The sequence below is a fragment of the Paramacrobiotus metropolitanus genome, unplaced genomic scaffold (genome assembly GCF_019649055.1).
Source record: "Paramacrobiotus metropolitanus isolate TYO unplaced genomic scaffold, Prichtersi_v1.0 Parri_scaffold0000026, whole genome shotgun sequence".
NCBI lineage: Eukaryota > Metazoa > Tardigrada > Eutardigrada > Parachela > Macrobiotidae > Paramacrobiotus > Paramacrobiotus metropolitanus.
Genome location: NW_026570246.1, coordinates 369371 through 388201, shown reverse-complemented (window position 1 = coordinate 388201; position 18831 = coordinate 369371). Strand labels below are relative to the sequence as shown.

Genomic DNA, 18831 nt, shown 5'->3' with positions numbered 1-18831 from the left:
ATGATAGTGCACCGACTGCACTCTGAATGGATGACGTAATCGAACTGCAAAGCCTGTTACAATTTGCCGAAAAAGCCTCGCCAGGTTTGCGGCCGGCGTGCGGTGTTAACAGAGGCGCACACATGCTTTCGCAATTCACATTTCCCTGCTGGTCCGGTTATAGTTTTAACTTTTACGTAATAACGTCACATTTCTGAACTTCTAAGACGACGGCGATAACATTGTGGAATTTTAAGCAGTTCTGTAATTGTATTCTGCTCAAATTTTACAAAGCGTCTAATTGTTGCTACTGTATCTTTTTGTGAATTTTACCCTCGGTGTCTGCTTAGACACAGCGAGCACTGTGCATTCATTCACTTTACTTTGACCTGGTTTTCTGTCCCAGTTGAGTTCTCGAGGAAGGTGAAGGAACTACGCAGCGCACATAACGTTTTGTGATTTATTTCACCATGACAAAACACTGGTTTTTCGGGAAAAGTGATCAGGTCGCTCACGAACATTCGGGAAAGTATTATTACAGTTCATCACTGTTTTCCTACACCTGGGAACAGCTGGTTACCGCGTTCTGGCTGCGATATCCGAACCCTTATAGGTACGTACAGCACTCAGGGTCGGACTTTCACAGTTTCACATCAGTATTCGCACTGGGTTGCTGAAAGTGCACTGAACAGTCTCGCGTTTTCTTTAAAATTGAAATATGTGGTATCTGTTGGCTGTTGGTGTATGCTGTACGAATTCACAATTTTGCAGTTCGCATGTGCTGTCGGAGGATGTACTGGATCGACGACTGACAGACGATGGAAAAGTCGTGACAATCAGGGTGCTGTCCAAGACGAACCACATGCCCAAATGGGGCGAGCGCTTCATCCGCGGACCCCAGCACGTGTATATTGTGGAGGAATCCATTGTGGATCCCGTTAATAAAACCTTGACGACGTATTCCAAGAATGTCGGCTACACGAAAGTCATGGTGCGTCGCCTCTTGTTCCGAAATTTTGCTGGCATGTTGCATGCGAGCAACATCGCAAAAATCATGCAGTAGGCTAATTACTACTATTTTAGAAAATTGAATTACTGTTTTGAAGGCAGAGCTATGCATTGCCCGATTTACCGTATTTTGTAATCGTTCCTTGTACAAACAGGAGTGATCCATAAAAAGAAGTATCAATAGAATAGAATCTTTGAGTTGCGTTGCGCTTTAAAATACCGATACTTTTGTAAAATATTCTCTGGTTGTAGGATCTGTCATCGGCGTGTACTTCCTGACTACGTACTTTAAAATTAATCTACGGTAGTTTTAAATGCCCGATGCATTATGACGACTCATTGACGAGTAATACCATCATTGTTTCTAAATATTATAATTAGTCAGATTTCCATTGATTTTGCTTTCTCGTTATTTTACTGAATTGTGTGCATTGTGAGTAATTATTGGCCTGCGTTGCAGACAGTGGATGAAAAATGCGTATACCAACCCGTTAGTAGCGATCCGTCCATGGCCGAACTGGCTCGATCCGCCTGCATAGAATCACATGTTTTCGGCTTCGCGAAGGCCATCCAGGCCTTCGGTGTGGAGCGCTACAAGCGCAACACCACCAAAACGACCAATGGTTTCCTGTACATTCTGGAGCACCTCTTCGCAGCATCCCCTGCCTCGGACAAAGGCCCGGAATCGCTTTCCAGCCGAATTAGCGCGCTGACGGCCAAAGCGGAGACGTTCCGGGAACAGGCGCGGAAAGCGAAAGAAATGGCCAAAACGAAGACATCGGATTTCCTGCATGCTTCCAACACATCCGGAGTTCCGCAGTCAGCATCATAATGCTTTGGATTTATGTTCAGATTAAGATTCTGCCCTAGAGAAGAGCACAAACTCGTTTGCACAAATGAAGTGAGGACAGTTGGTATGCCGTGAACACGAGATTTGTTTGTGTATCATACATCTTTACTTAACACCGACAAAGCAGTGTTGGCAGAATAATCCCGTTGGACTAAAATTTTTATTCTGTATTATCCAATTATGCTCCGTTTTTTATATCTGTTTTTGGTTGTTTATGTGTTTTTCCTGATTTATCGAATAATAAAATTCTGAAAAACAGTTGTCATTGTTCTACATCAGCTACAGTTACTATCACTAACCACCAGTAAAATAAGTACTTACTTACCGCCCGGCCCAGAAGAAAACTGAAAATAATGTCAGAAATAACACGCAGTATGTATGAAGTATTCGTCCTGAAAATGTAAGAAACCAGGAACGAACACATAACGGCATACCGTAAGACGTTAGTAAGTACAGTACTCGTATTTTGTGTGTTTCGCGAAGTGCATTGCCATTTGGGCTCGCGTTCGTACTGTACATATCGAAATAATTATTAAAGATAAATGAAAATTCATTTTTTGCTAACTGTAGGGACTACTGCTTCTACATCTACAACTTACAAGTAGGGTGATTTGACTGATTTCTATGGTATAAGTTATAACCGTATGTACCGGTATAAGCTATAACCGTATGTACTGTGCAGCGTAATGTTCTTACAAGTGCACACAATAAATGCAATATTTATATTTATATTAGGAACGACATCACGGTCTGCACTGCACTAATTGTAAATGCTACGATAATTTAGTACACAAACCGATCCTTGGAATTTGTTTGTTACTTCCGGCTTCCGCGTTTGTTCGACCGGACTACTCTGTAAGCCATGAACTACGATGCCCTTCCGTATCCCGGGATTCGGGGCCTTACGGCGCCCGCCTGGAAGGACGGGTTATGCCTTGCTTTGATTAGTTTGATATGATTCTGCGGAGGCAGGGAAACAGGTTTCTGTAATAAGGACACCACACAGCCGACAGCGTCTCCACAGCGCTAGAAGGAAATCTGCATAGACGAACATGGTCAGTAAGACTCAGAGATAGGCAGAGGATAGGAAAGTCCCCATGAATCATTCGTCCCCATAGAAATTGATGAAATCGCTGCGCGGGCAGAAAGTCCATCAAATTGTCTACTCGTAGTAAAACTGCAGGAGTAACGCCCATACGAACGCTTAACCCGACCGATTACGGATCCATAAACTGTTAACTGAACCGCGTCCGTCGGCGCCCGTGGTCGTGGATGTTGTATATAGCTTTTCCTCACGAAATTTGAAGAAAAAATAATATTTTATTATAAAAAACAAAGTAGAAGTTTTAAAAAATAAGTAGCATTCATCCTTGTTTTACCGCATAGGCTTGCCGTGGAATGGTTACGGGCCGGTTCGGCCGACGGTTTAAACGACGACCGACTAGTCGGTGGATCCTACCAATCAAGCCATCGATAATCGATTCATCAAAATGGACTGCGCGCCTCGGACATGTCTGATGGTTGAAGTTTACGGTTATGCCTTCATTCCGCATTCAACTGGTCTTTAGGCAAGTTACTCACTTTTCCATTTCTCAGTTTTTAGCACATTCGGTAAACGATACTCCCTGATTTATTTTCACCCTTTTGGGATATACTGCAGTCGATTCTTCCTACCGGCCCCGATCATGTCTCGCCAAATCCTCCTTATTGCCATTGCTGTCCTTTCGTGCATCGGTAATGCTGCGACAGATAAAGCGTTGTCGCCGATTACTACTGCTGATACAGTGATGATACGTATTCTAATACAATAACCTTGAAAAATACGTAATTATTTTTATGAATTATGCACCGGAATTCCTGTTAAATTCACCACTGCATTTGTAGCCGTCGTCACCGCGATCCGCTGTTATGAATGTAACGGATCTGGCTGCATTAACCCGACAGCAGATCTACAGAAAGATTGTGGAACCAGTGAAAACGTTTGCTATCGGACAGTCGGCACTGCGGCTGGAGGTGAGCAAAAAACAAATTATTTTTGTTGTTACATCTAGCGGATAGATTGTAAACTGGTTCACATTTTATTTCACTAATGATTAATATTTGACAATTTTTAGCGACTGTTGCGGCTCGGGGGTGCGGTAAAGTTCCCAGTCCTGGTGGAGATGGCCTCGGAGTTAATGAGTGCAAGGATACGCGTAAGTGGAGATTGTAACACAGATGTACTGCGTTCACGTACGGTATTATGTTTTTTTATAAAATACTTATAAAATCGATAATAATTATTCTTATACTTATCAATTATTTTTCACAATATACATAGCATTTGCGCATAAAAGATGTTCATGTTTGAATAGTTTCGTTAACGCTTTATGTACATGTACATTCCTTTACATGTTAGGCAGGTTGACAAGTTTGATCCTAATCCGGAAGCTTTGGTTTATTATTGGTTTATATTAATTTGATCGTCTGTGTTTATCAATAACGTTGCCACTGTGTAAATCTAAAGGTCATAAACAGCGTTAACATTAATGCCTGGTTTTTAGCTATCCAAGGCATCACAACCAGCGTGTGCAACTGTAACACGCGAGATTTCTGCAATGCCGCCGGCCATAACCAGATCTCACTCTTCACCGCTGGCATTTCCGTTATCTTCGCCATTGTTCTGGCGAAAATGATCTAAAGCCGGAGCAAACGGAGCCATCTGTGTCGGTGAGGTTTTGCCATTGACCGATTAGGTTTGTTTGCTAACGACGATCGAAATGTTTGTTGATTTGAGCTCAACGCTGCTGTGCATCTCTCATACTTTGACCATCACATGCCGATTTTCCTTGGGTGCTGTTTTTGTAATGGTGCATGGTAGTGGGATTCTGATATTTAATCGTGTTCCATGACTGTGCTTCTGTATGTCCCATTGGCCTTCCGCCAGGATCAAAGCGTTCGCTGCTAATACTGTTTTATTGATCTTCCTCCACATTCGTCTCCGATTTAATCCGTTTTTGATCTGCTTCGGATCTGCGTTTAACTTTGTCAATGTGAATAAACAGTAAACATACTCTCGCTTGGCGTTTTATGCATCTGTTGTAACAAGTTATACTTATGGCAATGCTGACAGACTAACTTATCTGCAAACCAGGAAATGAAAATTGTTTATAAAATAATAGGCGCCCAAATCGTAGCAAGCTGAAGATATTAAGTTTCGTACGGGGTATGTACAATGGACTTCAAAATTTTGTTACATTCGGTCCGGGACCGAATGACCAATAGAAATAAATGGCCAAGACCAAATGACCAATAAACTGGAAACGCGCAGTAATTGAACACTTGCTGTTTGCGCATTTTCAACGAAAACCATCCACCGATATCTCAAACGAAGAAAAAATTTTATGAATTTAGATACGAAACAAGTTAGTTTTTATGGGATCTGACAGAAAACCGACGCATCTAAAGTTTCTCGTAGACAGAGCATACGTTTTCTGTGTGAAAACTGAAACCAAACCGTGGATTCAAATGCTATGCTTTGTCTACGAGAAACTTTAGATGCGTCGATTTTCTGTCAGATCCCATAAAAGCTAACTTGTTTGGTATCAAAATTCATAAAATTTTTTTCTCTTTCGTTTGAGATATTGGTGGATGGTTTTTGTTGGGAAATGCGTGAGGTGCAAGTGTTTGAACTCAACAGGCCGATGGCCAGCCCGGAATTTGGCTGATTGAGTACAGGTAAATAGCTGGTTGCGCGCGTTTTGTGAGTGTAACAAAATTTTGAAGTCCATTGTATACGTATAGACTATTAGACGTGTGTGATTTAAATAAGTTATTAAACATTTACTGTCATTGCTACCATTTAGAATGCATAAATCGGAGCTTGTAAGACACGCATATACTTTGTATTTATATAGATAAACAGATACTATAAATTAAACGTAAAGGATGTGAAACTGTAAATACTTCTAATATTTACATCTACTTAAATATATGAAATATCTATACTATTTTTGTAAACTATGCAGATAGGTTGACGATTTGCTAGAACAGTTCCAGCGCTATGAATTTCTGAAGTGATTTTTTTGGTCGACAGTGCACAATCTGCGTTGCTTACTTATGTTTGTTGTATTCCGCGCCTTGTTTCCGACCGGAAAATGTGAGGAATGCATACTTGCGTGCTTATTGTTAGCGAATGTTATCAAAATTTCGGCAGCGCATTCCGTGCTTGTAAACAAAATGACTTGGCATCTACGATCAGGTTACGTTTTAGTGGTTTAGGAAGCATCAATTACCAACTTAGCACCACCGTGTAGCGTTAAAACTTACAACAGCCCTCGATTGATCGGTCACGCTTACAGAAAGATTTCTTGTGGAGCATGGAGAAACATTTCAAAGAATATCTCCGTATTTCCAGAAGATGCACGGTCGGCACGTACTTCCCACAGGGTTAAGTTCCGGTAGCAAGCACAAATCCTGGATTAATTTTCACGAGACGGAGAAAGTATGCCAGTATTTTATTTATGCCAATTTTCACGAGAAAGTATGCCAATTTTACCAACCAGTGCAATAATTTTATTGTGTTTGAAAAACAAACTACGAAACAAGGAGGCGCGTACGTTCGAAAATATCTTCAGTTATGTATAAAAAATGAACGTTAAATATGCGGCGTTACAATTAGTCCAATATCAAAAATTCACAAAGTGTATATCTGTAACAACGCCCTTTCGCTACTAAAGAAGCAACTCAAAAAAACATTTTCAGTCTGAATAATCAGCAATTTTCTCTGTGGAATACATGACAATTTCGTTAATTTCCACATGACGAGGCGTTGACAGTGCGTATATAACCGCACCGGCAACATCAGATGGCTCCAACGCCGGATATTGATCGTAGTAGTTTTCAAGTTTCTCTGGATGAGTCTTTAATACAGAACCCATGAATTCCGTGCGAACCAATCCGGGACTAATGCTCTAAAAATTCTAAATGATAAACTTTGCAACGCTTTAGTCGGAAGATTTTGTTTACCGATATCCTGATAGAAGATTTTTGATCCCGAAGCTCTTGTCGTAATCCTTCATTGAAAGACTTCAGTGCGAATTTGGTACATGAATAAAACCGCAAATAGTTGTGGTCACTTGGGGGTCCATAATGAGCGAGATTGCTGCATGAAAACCATGATCTGAATATGCATAAGTAAACACTAAAAACGGTTTTTACCTACATTTTTCCAAGTTATAAGTTAGTATATGCAAACGATATAAATGCTGGAGTTACCTAGTAAAGGTACATACAGAGTACCTTTATCGTACAATGATTTTACAACTTATTTAAATAGAACTAAATCTAAAAGGAGACGGTTGTTGTTCGTTCGTACATTATAATATAGATATTTTAAAATCTAAGAGACTAGGGCCAATATCGAGTTACAACAGTTGATTATCCTTAGAGATTCCAGAATAAACTTCCACAAAGCTTTCCTTGGACGTTTCTAGAATATTTTGTTGACTGTTCGTACATGTTCGTATTCATGCACAGTTCGTAGGTTGCCATAAACGAGCTTTACGAGCGATCTCCGATTGTGCGCATTCAAAGACTTCCAATTTTCCGTTATATCATGTTTTTATTATCGTCGTAACGAATAATAAGTATGCACTATACAGGAGAATGCATCTGCGATGCATGAGCATCCGCTCACCTGGAAATGTTTACTATGTGACCGGAATTATCCCCGTGTTTACGCATAAGCCCAATTGCCTCTTTTGAACAAACAGCCACGGCGAGCACGTTAACCTATCAAAAGTACAATGATTACAAATACTTTCCAAAGAATGCCCTTTGTCAGCACTGCCTTTTTGTGATTTTTCGAACTTTTTTGTCACTGCATTAAAGTGTGCGTTTCGCAACTTATGCCCGGCCACCGGACTGCCATGGGATCATGACAAATCGGCATGAGATCCACTTTTCAAGTGTCCACCCTACGTTAAGAGCTTGAACGCCGATACGATCAATATCGCAAACAACTTCGATCGTTTCCCCAACTATCTAGCAGCGCAGTAGCTGCGAAAATAGTCTGAATGCAAAGCCTGCTGCACCACTGGGTTATTTCCACTGAGTACAACCACTTCATAATACAGCGTAGTAATTTGCTGCCACTAGTATCCAAATCCCAATTTTGTGGCAGCGTCAAACTGTCGAAGAGTGCGTAGTGCTGTTACGCATGCATGTTGCTATGCTTCTCCTACAATTTTCTAAATAGTGGACAACTGCAAGAAGCGGCAGCGACTTTTAGCAAGGGTGTACTCAGTAACTCTGATTAAATTTAAGCTCATGTCCCAAATACATATTCGCATACGAAACAGTGAAGAAATTACAAAGTCACATAAGGTCACTTGTGCAGTAAAATTCCTTCTGATAACCGGATGTTAACAAATTCGGATTCTATAATCTAAATCCTGTGCATGCCGATATCTACACAGACAGGCTGCCAAAAGTAGAAAAGCAGAATCGAATCGCATTTTTAATAACGTTGGTTTTCGGAACTAAAAACAGCACTACATCGACGTAGCAGTCAGGGGAATACGGAAGAATGGAATTGTCTTACGCACTATCAATTACGGTGTACAAAGAGCAACATAACCGAAATCCTGGGCATGCCGATATCTACCCAGACAGGCTGCCAAAATTAGAAAAGCAAAATCGAATCGCATTTTTAATAACGTTGGTTTTCGGAACTAAAAAACAGCACTACGACGTAGCAGTCGGGGGAGTACGGAAGAATGGAATTGTCTTACGCACTATCAATTACGGTGTACAAAGAGCAACATAACCGAAAGTCATATCTGTAGCATCAAATTAAACGTTTCTCTGTTAAGGCATCAACAATAACCCCAGTCATCGCGTACTGGGACGATGAAATACTATTGTATTACGTAAACGTTTTCTCTACTCAATAACTACAAAATTGTAGTACACTGGCAGACCGTAACATCGTGCAGTCTCTTGGTTTCGAAGCGATGAGAGGATTGGAACCTGGTGACTGTTCACAAAAGAAATTCAGGAACGAAGAAGATAGATTCTGAAAGCCACCCTCCTCGCTCGTCTGAATTTCTGCCGCAACACATTTGCATCGACTCGAATCACATATCGCTCCTGCACAAGCATTACCGAATCTTAACAGTAATTAACGCTTTCGAGCTCTCGGTGTAAACGTATTGCCGCTTGACGGATGCCGGGGCAAGTAGTCTACTGCGCCGCGCGATGTCCGTACGGTGCACTGACGACGAAAGGCAACCGCAGGTCGCTGGGCAGTTCAACACGAGCCGCGCCGGACACCCCTTTATTCACCATAAATCGCAAAGCACACAGGAGGAAATGTGACAATAAAACACAGGAGAACATGTGACAATATGACAACAAGGCTGCATGGGTTTGAATCAACAAGGGCCGGGTGGGAGGGTTGCGCGAAATTTTTACGAACTCTCAGTGTTCAGTTGTTTTTACGATGAATACTGAGCACTTGCGTTACACATCGAACCCTTCTCCGATTTATGCGTGCCTCGTTGCTAAGTACTACGAGAGCTCTGCGTTAACGACATTTAATGCTTTTGGCATTAAATGGCTTTAACGCTTTCGAGCTCTCGGTGTAAACGTATTGCCGCTTGACGGATGCCGGGGCAAGTAGTCTACTGCGCCGCGCGATGTCCGTACGGTGCACTGACGACGAAAGGCAACCGCAGGTCGCTGGGCAGTTCAACACGAGCCGCGCCGGACACCCCCAAACGGAACGCAATCCCCAACCCGGAGCGGAAGAAAAGGCCCAAATGACCGAATTGAAAGATATGCGAATACGAGAGATCATATTCAGACAAACGGACAATTTGTGCTGCTGCATATGATTTTTGACAATTGACAAAATAACGGTTGTAACGGATAGGGTGGGTGCTAATTGCGAATTCCGGAAGGATCCGAAGTTAGGTGCAGAATGCGAATACATATGACTGATATGTGGCGTGGGAATCGGTGGGATCGCAACGGTGTATGTAGGAGATGTAGAGCCGAATGCGGGTAAAGTCAAGGGTCATTCATGTCCGGAAGACGGGTGAGCATTCGTTGAGGGACTTGAGGCTAAACTGATTCCATGGAGTACGTACGTGGGAAATGAGCATTGACATGGAAGAAAGCAAATGATTAGGCATGAATACGAGTTGGCACTAGCATGGAAATGATTAATAGGGTTTAAGTATTTATTCATTGTTATAATTACTAGAATTGTACAAGCAGATTGAAGCAATTAAAAAAATATACCGCCTATCATAAAAGCGATTGCAGATACGTAGAGTTAGTATCGTACGTAGAGTAGAGTTAGTATTAGAGATAATAGCGCATTAGACATGATCGTAGTAGAGTTAGTATTAGAGATGATATTAGATGATTATTAGAAACAGAAACGGCATTAACCGGTTGAGGAAGTCTCTATAACAGACAGCGGCTCATAAAACGCTTCCAACGCTATTTATGCAACATTTAAGGTTTACCTAAGCGATCTGTTGGTTTCGATATACTAGTAGTATTATATACAAAAACAAAATTAAAACTTGATAAGCAGTCAGCATGGTGATGTGCAGTAGTAGGGTACGCGGTTACTGTAATCTCCATAAGAGGTTTGATTATATACTTTTGAAAAATTTATGCAAACGTTCCACTGCATCAGAGAGCACTCATCAGGCGAAAACAAAAGGTCAGCATGTAAATTATGGCTTAGGAATAAACCCTATCAATCATATACCCTTGCAAACAATGGAACGGTCTAAATGATTAAACTTATCGACTAACTGGATGAGTACTTATTATGAAAAAATATTCTCACCGAAGAATCAGAGCATCAATACAGAATTTGAATTGTTCGTTAGAAAAAAAAATTGTTCATAAAAACGCATATCAGTATGATTTTTGAGAGTGATGGCCTTATGTGTAAAGTATCCTTACTGAAGCGGTTAGCTTTAACGAGGGTATATAAAGTAAGCTGAATTAAAGAAAGCTGCGGCTGGTAATAGTAATTGCGTCACTAAACTAGAATAAAATATGAAAGTAATGGTAAATGAGTAAAATAGTATAAATTGAGTCATTATGTCCACTGGAGAACATTAGAAATTTTTGAGTAGTCGCATTACGGAATCTAGGATGCAAGTCAATAAACTAGAGTAAGCAAAAGTTACACAGCTAAATTAGTATTAGTTAAAAGCAGGCAGACAGACAAGAGGGAAAAAAAAGGAAAGGTAAAAGAGTACTGCCTCAACTCTTTGTGCCAGTATTGTTATGAAAATTCACCGAAATCAGTATAGGATTTTCTTACAACTTATCGTTAGTGAACTCGCACTTGCCATTTTCTTACAACCTATCGTTAGTGAACTCGGACTTGCATTACTTTTTTATATTTGGATGGCTGATGCCCGTAACTAGATGTAACTTTTAGAAGAATACACGTATTAAGAATACTTGTGGGATAATTCTGCCTGGAATTATTACACATGGAATTTAACATGGAATTACACATGGAATTTAAACCCAGATTTGAATCTTAGACCGTTAGCTCAAGCAGATTTGCGGCATAGGTATTTTGCAATATGTCAATACTTGTACAAAATTTTAATAACAAATGTTAACCATGTTATTTATGTAGTTCTAGCGAAATATTTATAGAACTGTAATCGTACGACAGCACGAAATAATTTATTAAACGGTTAAATTATTTTTATGTAAATATTGAGCGACTATTAAGAAACACATTATATTATATAAAAGATTGTATACCATAATGCGCTGCCATGGCGACTGAAGATATAAGAAACAAAGGAGGGAAAACACACATAAGTACGACTTAACGAGAACTGACTGTCATTAAGATATATTGTACTTGAAATGTACGTAATGAAAATTTCCGATTCCGCAAGCTAATTTTTTAAGGAATTGTGTATATGAAAGCTGCAGTAAAATCTTCGGTGAAAGAAATAGAGATCGAGTGAATTAAGGAAGAAATCCACACAATAGCGAACGTATACCAGGAGCTGACCGTAAACAGAAAATTTTAGTAGATCCTATTTGCAGATTACCACTCAAGGAAGCCTAGAATAATACTAGTACGGTTAAATAAATTCGCTGATAAACATTAAAGGTCAGCCAGTGTAAGGAAGAGAACGAGCAATTAATGGGGAAGAAATATACGAACGATTACCCAATTAAGTACAGAATTCGTACGTTAGCCACAACAGACAGTTAAGATGATATAATAATAATACTAAGTAGTTATAATCATAAGACTGGTTAGAAGGAATAAGTGAAAATAACGTTTATACTGTACGGCCGTTTAGGAGATTATCATTGACTGTGCTAGCTTCGCCACGATCTTCTGCACAGTATCGGCAAGTAGTTCAACATCGCCGTCGTTGTTGACCATGTGAACGGAAACTATTCCGGGGGGTTTCTGTGAGGAAAACAGAAGCTCGTGGTTGTGGTGTAGATCCTCTATATACTGTTGCGTAATTTTTGTCTCCTCCGGACGGCCACGGGATCGAATTCGGGCAAGTGCGTTTTCTGGCATTGTCCGGACGTAAAGAATATGATGTTCAGACGGGGATCGTGTGCGCTCATAATGCCGGTATGTGCGCTGCAGTTCCTCGAACGCGGATTGAGGCAGCCAGCCTGCACGGAATCCCATCCGAGCGAAAATATAAGTGGAACTGTATGGGGATCGCTCTAGGAAAATGCGGTTATGTGTGGTCCTTCCAGTATCGGACTGCAGTGCAACACGCTGGAAATCCGCTCCAGCATGGGCGGGGTTCAAATAAAATTCATTCAGAAGGTTGCGCCCATTCGCATTTTGCCACTGCTCTACGGGTTCAAAGACCACGCGCTCTCCCAGTTTCAATAACTGGTTTAAAAGAGTTGTTGTTTGCGCGAAATTTTTACGAAGTCTCAGTGTTCAGTTGTTTTTACGATGAATACTGAGCACTTGCGTTACACATCGAACCCTTCTCCGATTTATGCGTGCCTCGTTGCTAAGTACTACGAGAGCTCTGCGTTAACGACATTTAATGCTTTTGGCATTAAATGGCTATAATGTAAATTGGGTAATCGGTATTGTTATTACTTATTACTGTATCTTTAAAAATGAATGAAAACATCTGGCAGCGTTACAAAAGAAAGCCGTGACAAACCGAAACGTTAACAAGATGAACACATTTGCATCGAGATTCAACGCGGGAATGCTATACGTTTATGGATTAGTAACAAGCAACTGACGTTGTTGTTTAAATGGAAAAAAAACAACAGTTGAGTTTCGAAAAGAAATAGAGGGCGTTCGTTTTCACTTTTACCGTACTCACATTTAACATCTGCTCCCACTGTTCGGCATCCCCATCAGTCAATGTGGTGTAGTGAGAAAAGCCCGCACAATTAACGCAGACATCAAGTCTTCCCATGGTACTCTCGATGAAATTGAACAGTTCGCTTATATCCTCCTTTCGTCCAAGGTCACACATACGAACTGACAAGCGCTCACGGCTGTCTTCGTCCAGTTTCGATGCCATTTTCTGCAACATATATTCCCATTCAAATCGGTTTGAAAATTGTATCAGAATATTTTTGGCGATAACAATAACCAAAAAAGCAAAAAAACCCACGAAGATACTGTATTTCGCAGTCAGCATATCAGTGCTGTTGAATTCAACAATATCATAAACACGTTACACTTGTATAAAAATCACTTTTGGATTAATAAAATGCTGAACTCGTGCTGCCAAATAATAACTCGTGCTGCCAAATAATTACGTGTATTCGGATGATATTTACAAAAATCTCAATCCATACTCGTCTAGCGGTGGACGAAGTGACACACACAGCAACATAAAATTTAATATACTGAATGTATAGATATACCCGTCACTATACCGTAAAGTGTAAACTTAGCGCTTGTAACTGAAGCAACAGGTGAAGGCACTCCACGGTTTTTAGCGTTCTGTCGCACTTACCTCCAGCCCATCATGATTTTTGTCCACAGCAACAACTCGAAGACCTTTGTTGCACAAGCCCAACGCAACGGCTTCCCGATTCCTGCGCCTGCGCCAGTGACAAGCGCCGTGCCGTTTCTCCAGTCCAAACCACGCTGTCGTCTACATACCTCTTCGCGGTACTCCGCATGCGAAGGTTCAATCGAACATGGTTTTTGCTGGTCTTTTGACATTTCAACGAATGCTAACGCGATTCAGTCCTGACTTGTGATACCAAACATCGAAATTCCTGACAAAATCGCGATCTCATTACCAGATTACCTTTTGAAGTTTACAGTATCGCGATGGTCTGAGCGGAAACGAGGTTGTTCGTTTGTCACGAAGTTACTCCAGCGCTCCTGCACATCTCGGACTCGCATCACATATCGCTCCTGCACAAGCATTAACCGAATCTTAACAGTAAGTAATGTAAACTGGGTGATCGGTATTGTTATTTATTACTTATTACTGTATCTTCAAAAAACGAACGAAAACATCTGACAGCGTTACAAAAGAAAGCCGCGACAAACCGAAACGTAAACAAGGACTTATTTCCGGTAATTCGTCCGCCACGGGCGGCAGTGCAAAAGTTTGGAAATCGTCATAACTCATAAGTTTAAAAGCCGCACATCGCTCATCGGCTATAAATGCATGGGTTTCGTTCTTGCAGTTTTTGTTGGAACTTGGATTTTGGAAGTTATCATTTTGATCATGCATGATTTAGGGCCGGTTTAGTTTTGATCTTCCCATAAAGTACTAGAAATGGAAGATTTTACGGAAGAGCGACAAAGCGGGCCGCGAAAGGTAGGCGCTGAGTAGCTGTTGCTTAAACTCAGAACTTCCATATGTTTCACAATTTTCGTTTGCGCTGACATTTTAGAGCTTCCTAACGCTTTTATGATATCGGTTCTGTTAGTTTAATATACCGGTTGCAGACTGCTTATGCTTATGTAGGGGAACGGTCTTTTTGCGCGGAAAAAATTCGAGAAGGGAGATGTCGTGCTGCACGAGAAACCACTGGTCTGCTGTCAGTTCGCATACAACGAAGACTGCGGATACCGTGCGTGCGAGTACTGTTTATCCCCCCTGGAAACAGCACAGGAGAATGCGCAACGTCTCTCCGGTATCCCCGCTCTAGCTCTCCCTCATCCGGAGCTGGATCCGGTCAATCCGAAGAATTTCCAGTCATGTCCGGGGTGTGCTGTGATGTACTGTTCTGTCAGCTGTATGGACGAAGCAGCACGCCGCTATCATCGCACACTGTGCCACAATCCGCATGATCCCGCGCATCCACTGAATATCTTGCGGAATGCATGGAAAGAAATCCATTTCCCACCGGAATCCTTCAATATTATGATTATGGCTAAGGTGGCGGCCATGTATCAGCAAGCGGACGCGAAGGACCGCGAAGAACTGCTGCGAACCTTGAACCGCTTCGAAAGCGATGCGGTCAACGCGGACGAAGGGATTGCGCATAAAGTGCTTGGGGAGCAGTTTAAAGTAGGTCTGCGCGGTGGTCTGACCGACGACGGGGGAGTTGGGGATGAAAAATATGAAAATTGTAGGTTCAACTGGATGCCATGCGAGTGTTGCTGGCCAGTGCTTTCAAAGACGAAGCGATTAAATCATGGTGGAGCGCCAGTAATTTCCTGTCCCTCTTTGCGATCTTCGCACGGAATGCTCAAGGAATTGGCACATCGTAAGTGCAACAATGTAAATGCATCAGTATAATCGTTCGTGTTATTTTGATATTGAGCAACTGCTTTTAGACGTTTTATAACAAAATGTCTAGACTCTAGTGACGTCTTTGTTTATTATTGTATAGTGGTATATTTATGTATGTATTTTGCATTACGGGAGTTTTCCCGACAGCCTTGACGTTTTTTCTTTTTTTATAAAATTTTGTTTCTTCATATCCGTTACATACGGGTTACTGCTTATTTTTTTAAAGCTTCAGAAACTGATTGCGAGCTTGAAGAGCTGAGTAGTATTTCAAAATGTAACACTGTTTTTAGAACCTACGCGAACCGAGTATGTTTGCAAAATAAATATCAGTTGCTTATTTATTGCTTCCTCTTCTTTTGTTGCAGATCTTTTGGAATGTGGCAAAAGAATGTAAACCACCTTCCAAATGCCGATAAAGAAACCACGGAATTGATTACCGCGGTGTACGTTGCTATCGAAGATAGAACAGGAGAAGAATTCATGGATAACGAAGGTTCAGCTCTGTTTGTGCGGCAACGTGCCTGTGAGTATCTGGGTTACCAAACCCAGCTATAAAAGATTGTCCTGCTTGCTTTATTCTTTTGCTTTGATTCGACTTTGTAAAAATTTATCTGTGCTGTAGTCGAAGTGTTTCATAATTCCTAGACGGATTGCACTTTCTGTAATGCGATTAATCTGAATCTGTCTAGTAAATAAGTTATGTAATCGTAGTCAATCTACTTAACAAGATAATTGAATCATTTTAATGACTAATTTGTTCTGTGAGAGGTTATGAAGAGAAGCGGTGTGCTTAGATTGCTTTATTTCTTGTATTTTATTTGTTGGTTTATAACGGATTTTGGAATAAATATTTATGATCAAACACGGAATGGGTTTTATGTATAGTATCATTGTTACAGGTAATCACAGCTGCCAGCCGAATACCCAGGTGAACTTCTTGAGCAATGATTTTACGTTGACCTTAACGGCTACACAGCCCATAAATCCCGGCGATGAAATTGTCATCAGCTACCTGTCGGAATGCCAGTTGGAGCGGAGTCGGCACAGTCGGCAAAAAGTTTTACGGTATGTTGATTGGGGCGTACTTCCTCGGCAGCCCTGGCGGAGGGCACGTTTCGGCGCATAGCGAGGGTGAAGAAGTGCAGTCAGGCGGTATGAAAGGGAAAATATTATTGGAGGGATGGCTGATGCCATATGGTAGTCCATGCCGCATGACAAGTCGAAAGAGAGAGAAGTTATGTGCCGGCCGTGCTGTTCCGTCTGGATGCGTTTGAATGGCGGGATTTTGATGCAGGCAATTTGATAATGGTGGCATCTTGTGGTTGTTACAGAGAACACTACTTATTCCATTGTACCTGTCCCAAGTGCCAGGCCGAGAGCAGTCAAGCGGACGTGACGAGCGGTGAAGATGAATGGGAGGACGAGGACGATGAGGAGGCCATGGAGGAAGGCGGATGAGCATTCGGAAGGTGGTGGATAATATGCGCCTGATGGTTTGGAGGTGATTTCTCTGAACTTCCGTTGCCGGGAAAGTCTTGTTAGCGAACATTTCCAGGTTTTGCTTTAGATTGAAAAGTAAAACGTTTCGGCGGAAGAAGAACGTTTTCGGAAAAGCAGTGCGCTTTGGCTTTTGTTGTGCTGGACGAAATAACAGTAACGGAATTGTTTTTCTTATGTAATTTCAGAATCCGTCTGGAAAAATATGAATAAATGTAGTTTTGAAATTTGTTGCTGTTCTAAGATACGCAGCCAATAAATACAGAAACGTTTCGTTGTGCAATTTTAGAAGGAGAACGAGTTCATGAAAAATTTATCGATTTGAGTACGAATTGTACGAGGGACGCATTTGCTGTTTTTTCCAGACATACTTGGCAGGATTTATCATGAGATTATTTGATGTTGTTAAGTTTTTAATCACACATTTTGTTGTAAGATAACTAAGTCTGCAGCGCACACTTTGATGAGTAAAAGTGGCCAATTTTTGTGTATACGTATGCATCCGTGACCAATTCGGCGCGTTATTGCCTTCTTTGCGGATACTTCTAGAGTCCGCGAAAGCTGTGATCGTGTTTGTTCGATGCAGCGGCGTTAATCCAGATGGTTTTCAGGGAAAGCAGAATAATATGTGAAGTGTGGATAAACAGTTAATGCTATTGTTTGAAGTAGCCTAATGAAGTTTCCTTAATTAACTGTACGACGTGTTGAAGCGTAGTTAATCAGCTCTTATGACCTTGAAGGAGCGCAGCTTTCGATTACGCGAAACGTACTCGCGACACTCACGCGGGATGTCGGAGCGGCAAGCGGCTGGATAAGATATCACGCATGTGCACGACCACACATTCGTAAGCCGACGCAGAGTGTTGGGCCCATCCTCCTCCGCACATGATGAGAGGGATTTAGCGGGCGACAATGAGACACAATACCGCTTATCTACCTCATTATCCTGTTTTGGATGAAAGGGCGAAATGTGCGCTAAGAAGACGGCATTTGCCGCACAATTCGGTGTTAAGCGGCGCAATACAATTTAGTGGCCGCTGGTTGGGGATTACAGCCGCGGAATGTCGCCCGATATGGGGTTGTGTTTTTTTATTATGTGAATGTCCAGTCTGGCGGAATGAGTGCTACTCCTGAAAGGAGTCATTATTCTGCTGACTTGTAATTCCATAAATTATTATGCATTACGCGGCGGTTATGCTCGCACATCCTTGTAATTATCGTCCATACGACAATCAGAGCATAAGTATGATGTTTGCTTGTGTTTTGATGTCATTATACGCCGGTCGATTATGATTTTCTTAGGCTAATGATCTAGATCTTGTTAGCGTGATAGTAATAACATTTACATTATCCGTATTACACAATGATGTTTGGTTATTCAATTTGGTTATTCAATTTTTAAACGATTAATTCGAATTGGCGTAATATAATCTGTATAAACCGATGCAGCGATACTGGTATTGCTGCAATAAAAAATACGTACTGGTATACATATAATACGGTGTTTTTTAGTGGATTTAGCACTGGTATCCCAATTTCGGTGACTGCATGAACTGATAAGTAATTTTTTCAGTCCCTGATTATCGATTTCTGATAAATCGGTGTTCTAATTATGCAATAAACAAAAAGAAATACCCAGCAGAGAAAGATAGAACTTATTCGGTTAGCCAGTACAGATAATAACGTAAATGCCTGACGAAGGTCATGATCAGACAGCTAGCAGCACAACAACTATTCTGTATGCAT

The 18831-nt window shown here is 41.3% G+C and overlaps 4 protein-coding genes across 4 annotated transcripts; 3 read left to right on the top strand and 1 right to left on the bottom strand.

The window, feature by feature from the left end:
• Positions 1–100: 100 nt before the first annotated feature.
• Positions 101–2089, top strand: LOC129587636 (PRELI domain-containing protein 1, mitochondrial-like). The gene is made up of 3 exons (XM_055481465.1): positions 101–592; positions 751–970; positions 1448–2089. The coding sequence occupies exons 1-3, from the start codon at positions 450–452 to the stop codon at positions 1817–1819; spliced, it is 735 nt and encodes a 244-aa protein (XP_055337440.1). The 5' UTR covers positions 101–449; the 3' UTR covers positions 1820–2089.
• Positions 2090–3355: 1266 nt separating this feature from the next.
• LOC129587638 (uncharacterized) lies at positions 3356–4900 on the top strand. Its single transcript, XM_055481466.1, has 4 exons — positions 3356–3571; positions 3722–3850; positions 3952–4032; positions 4381–4900. The coding sequence occupies exons 1-4, from the start codon at positions 3523–3525 to the stop codon at positions 4515–4517; spliced, it is 396 nt and encodes a 131-aa protein (XP_055337441.1). The 5' UTR covers positions 3356–3522; the 3' UTR covers positions 4518–4900.
• A 1447-nt stretch (positions 4901–6347) lies between these two features.
• Positions 6348–14340, bottom strand: LOC129587824 (dehydrogenase/reductase SDR family member 11-like). Its single transcript, XM_055481755.1, has 6 exons — positions 14146–14340; positions 13846–14068; positions 13201–13407; positions 7515–7609; positions 6845–6980; positions 6348–6789 (listed from the first exon to the last, which is right to left on the bottom strand). Exons 3-6 carry the CDS (start codon positions 13402–13404, stop codon positions 6577–6579), a joined length of 648 nt encoding a protein of 215 aa, XP_055337730.1. The 5' UTR covers positions 13405–13407; positions 13846–14068; positions 14146–14340; the 3' UTR covers positions 6348–6576.
• Positions 14341–14513: 173 nt separating this feature from the next.
• LOC129587798 (histone-lysine N-trimethyltransferase SMYD5-like) lies at positions 14514–17454 on the top strand. The gene is made up of 6 exons (XM_055481714.1): positions 14514–14667; positions 14818–15363; positions 15429–15562; positions 15954–16111; positions 16488–16653; positions 16920–17454. Exons 1-6 carry the CDS (start codon positions 14626–14628, stop codon positions 17044–17046), a joined length of 1173 nt encoding a protein of 390 aa, XP_055337689.1. The 5' UTR covers positions 14514–14625; the 3' UTR covers positions 17047–17454.
• The last annotated feature ends 1377 nt before the right edge of the window (positions 17455–18831 follow it).

Excerpts from the sequence above, each read along its gene's own strand:
- LOC129587636 (XM_055481465.1), top strand. The coding sequence starts at position 450 with ATGACAAAACACTGGTTTTTCGGGAAAAGTGATCAGGTCGCTCACGAA. Across the intron at positions 593-750 it reads CGATATCCGAACCCTTATAG|TTCGCATGTGCTGTCGGAGG; the intron begins GTACGTACAGCA and ends ACAATTTTGCAG. Across the intron at positions 971-1,447 it reads TCGGCTACACGAAAGTCATG|ACAGTGGATGAAAAATGCGT; the intron begins GTGCGTCGCCTC and ends CCTGCGTTGCAG.
- LOC129587638 (XM_055481466.1), top strand. The coding sequence starts at position 3,523 with ATGTCTCGCCAAATCCTCCTTATTGCCATTGCTGTCCTTTCGTGCATC. Across the intron at positions 3,572-3,721 it reads TGCTGTCCTTTCGTGCATCG|CCGTCGTCACCGCGATCCGC; the intron begins GTAATGCTGCGA and ends CTGCATTTGTAG. Across the intron at positions 3,851-3,951 it reads AGTCGGCACTGCGGCTGGAG|CGACTGTTGCGGCTCGGGGG; the intron begins GTGAGCAAAAAA and ends GACAATTTTTAG.
- LOC129587824 (XM_055481755.1), bottom strand. The coding sequence starts at position 13,404 with ATGGCATCGAAACTGGACGAAGACAGCCGTGAGCGCTTGTCAGTTCGT. Across the intron at positions 7,610-13,200 it reads AGTGGGAGCAGATGTTAAAT|GTTAACGTGCTCGCCGTGGC; the intron begins GTGAGTACGGTA and ends TACTTTTGATAG. Across the intron at positions 6,981-7,514 it reads CACATAGTAAACATTTCCAG|CAATCTCGCTCATTATGGAC; the intron begins GTGAGCGGATGC and ends GTTTTCATGCAG.
- LOC129587798 (XM_055481714.1), top strand. The coding sequence starts at position 14,626 with ATGGAAGATTTTACGGAAGAGCGACAAAGCGGGCCGCGAAAG. Across the intron at positions 15,364-15,428 it reads TGCTTGGGGAGCAGTTTAAA|GTTCAACTGGATGCCATGCG; the intron begins GTAGGTCTGCGC and ends TGAAAATTGTAG. Across the intron at positions 16,112-16,487 it reads GTTTGTGCGGCAACGTGCCT|GTAATCACAGCTGCCAGCCG; the intron begins GTGAGTATCTGG and ends TCATTGTTACAG.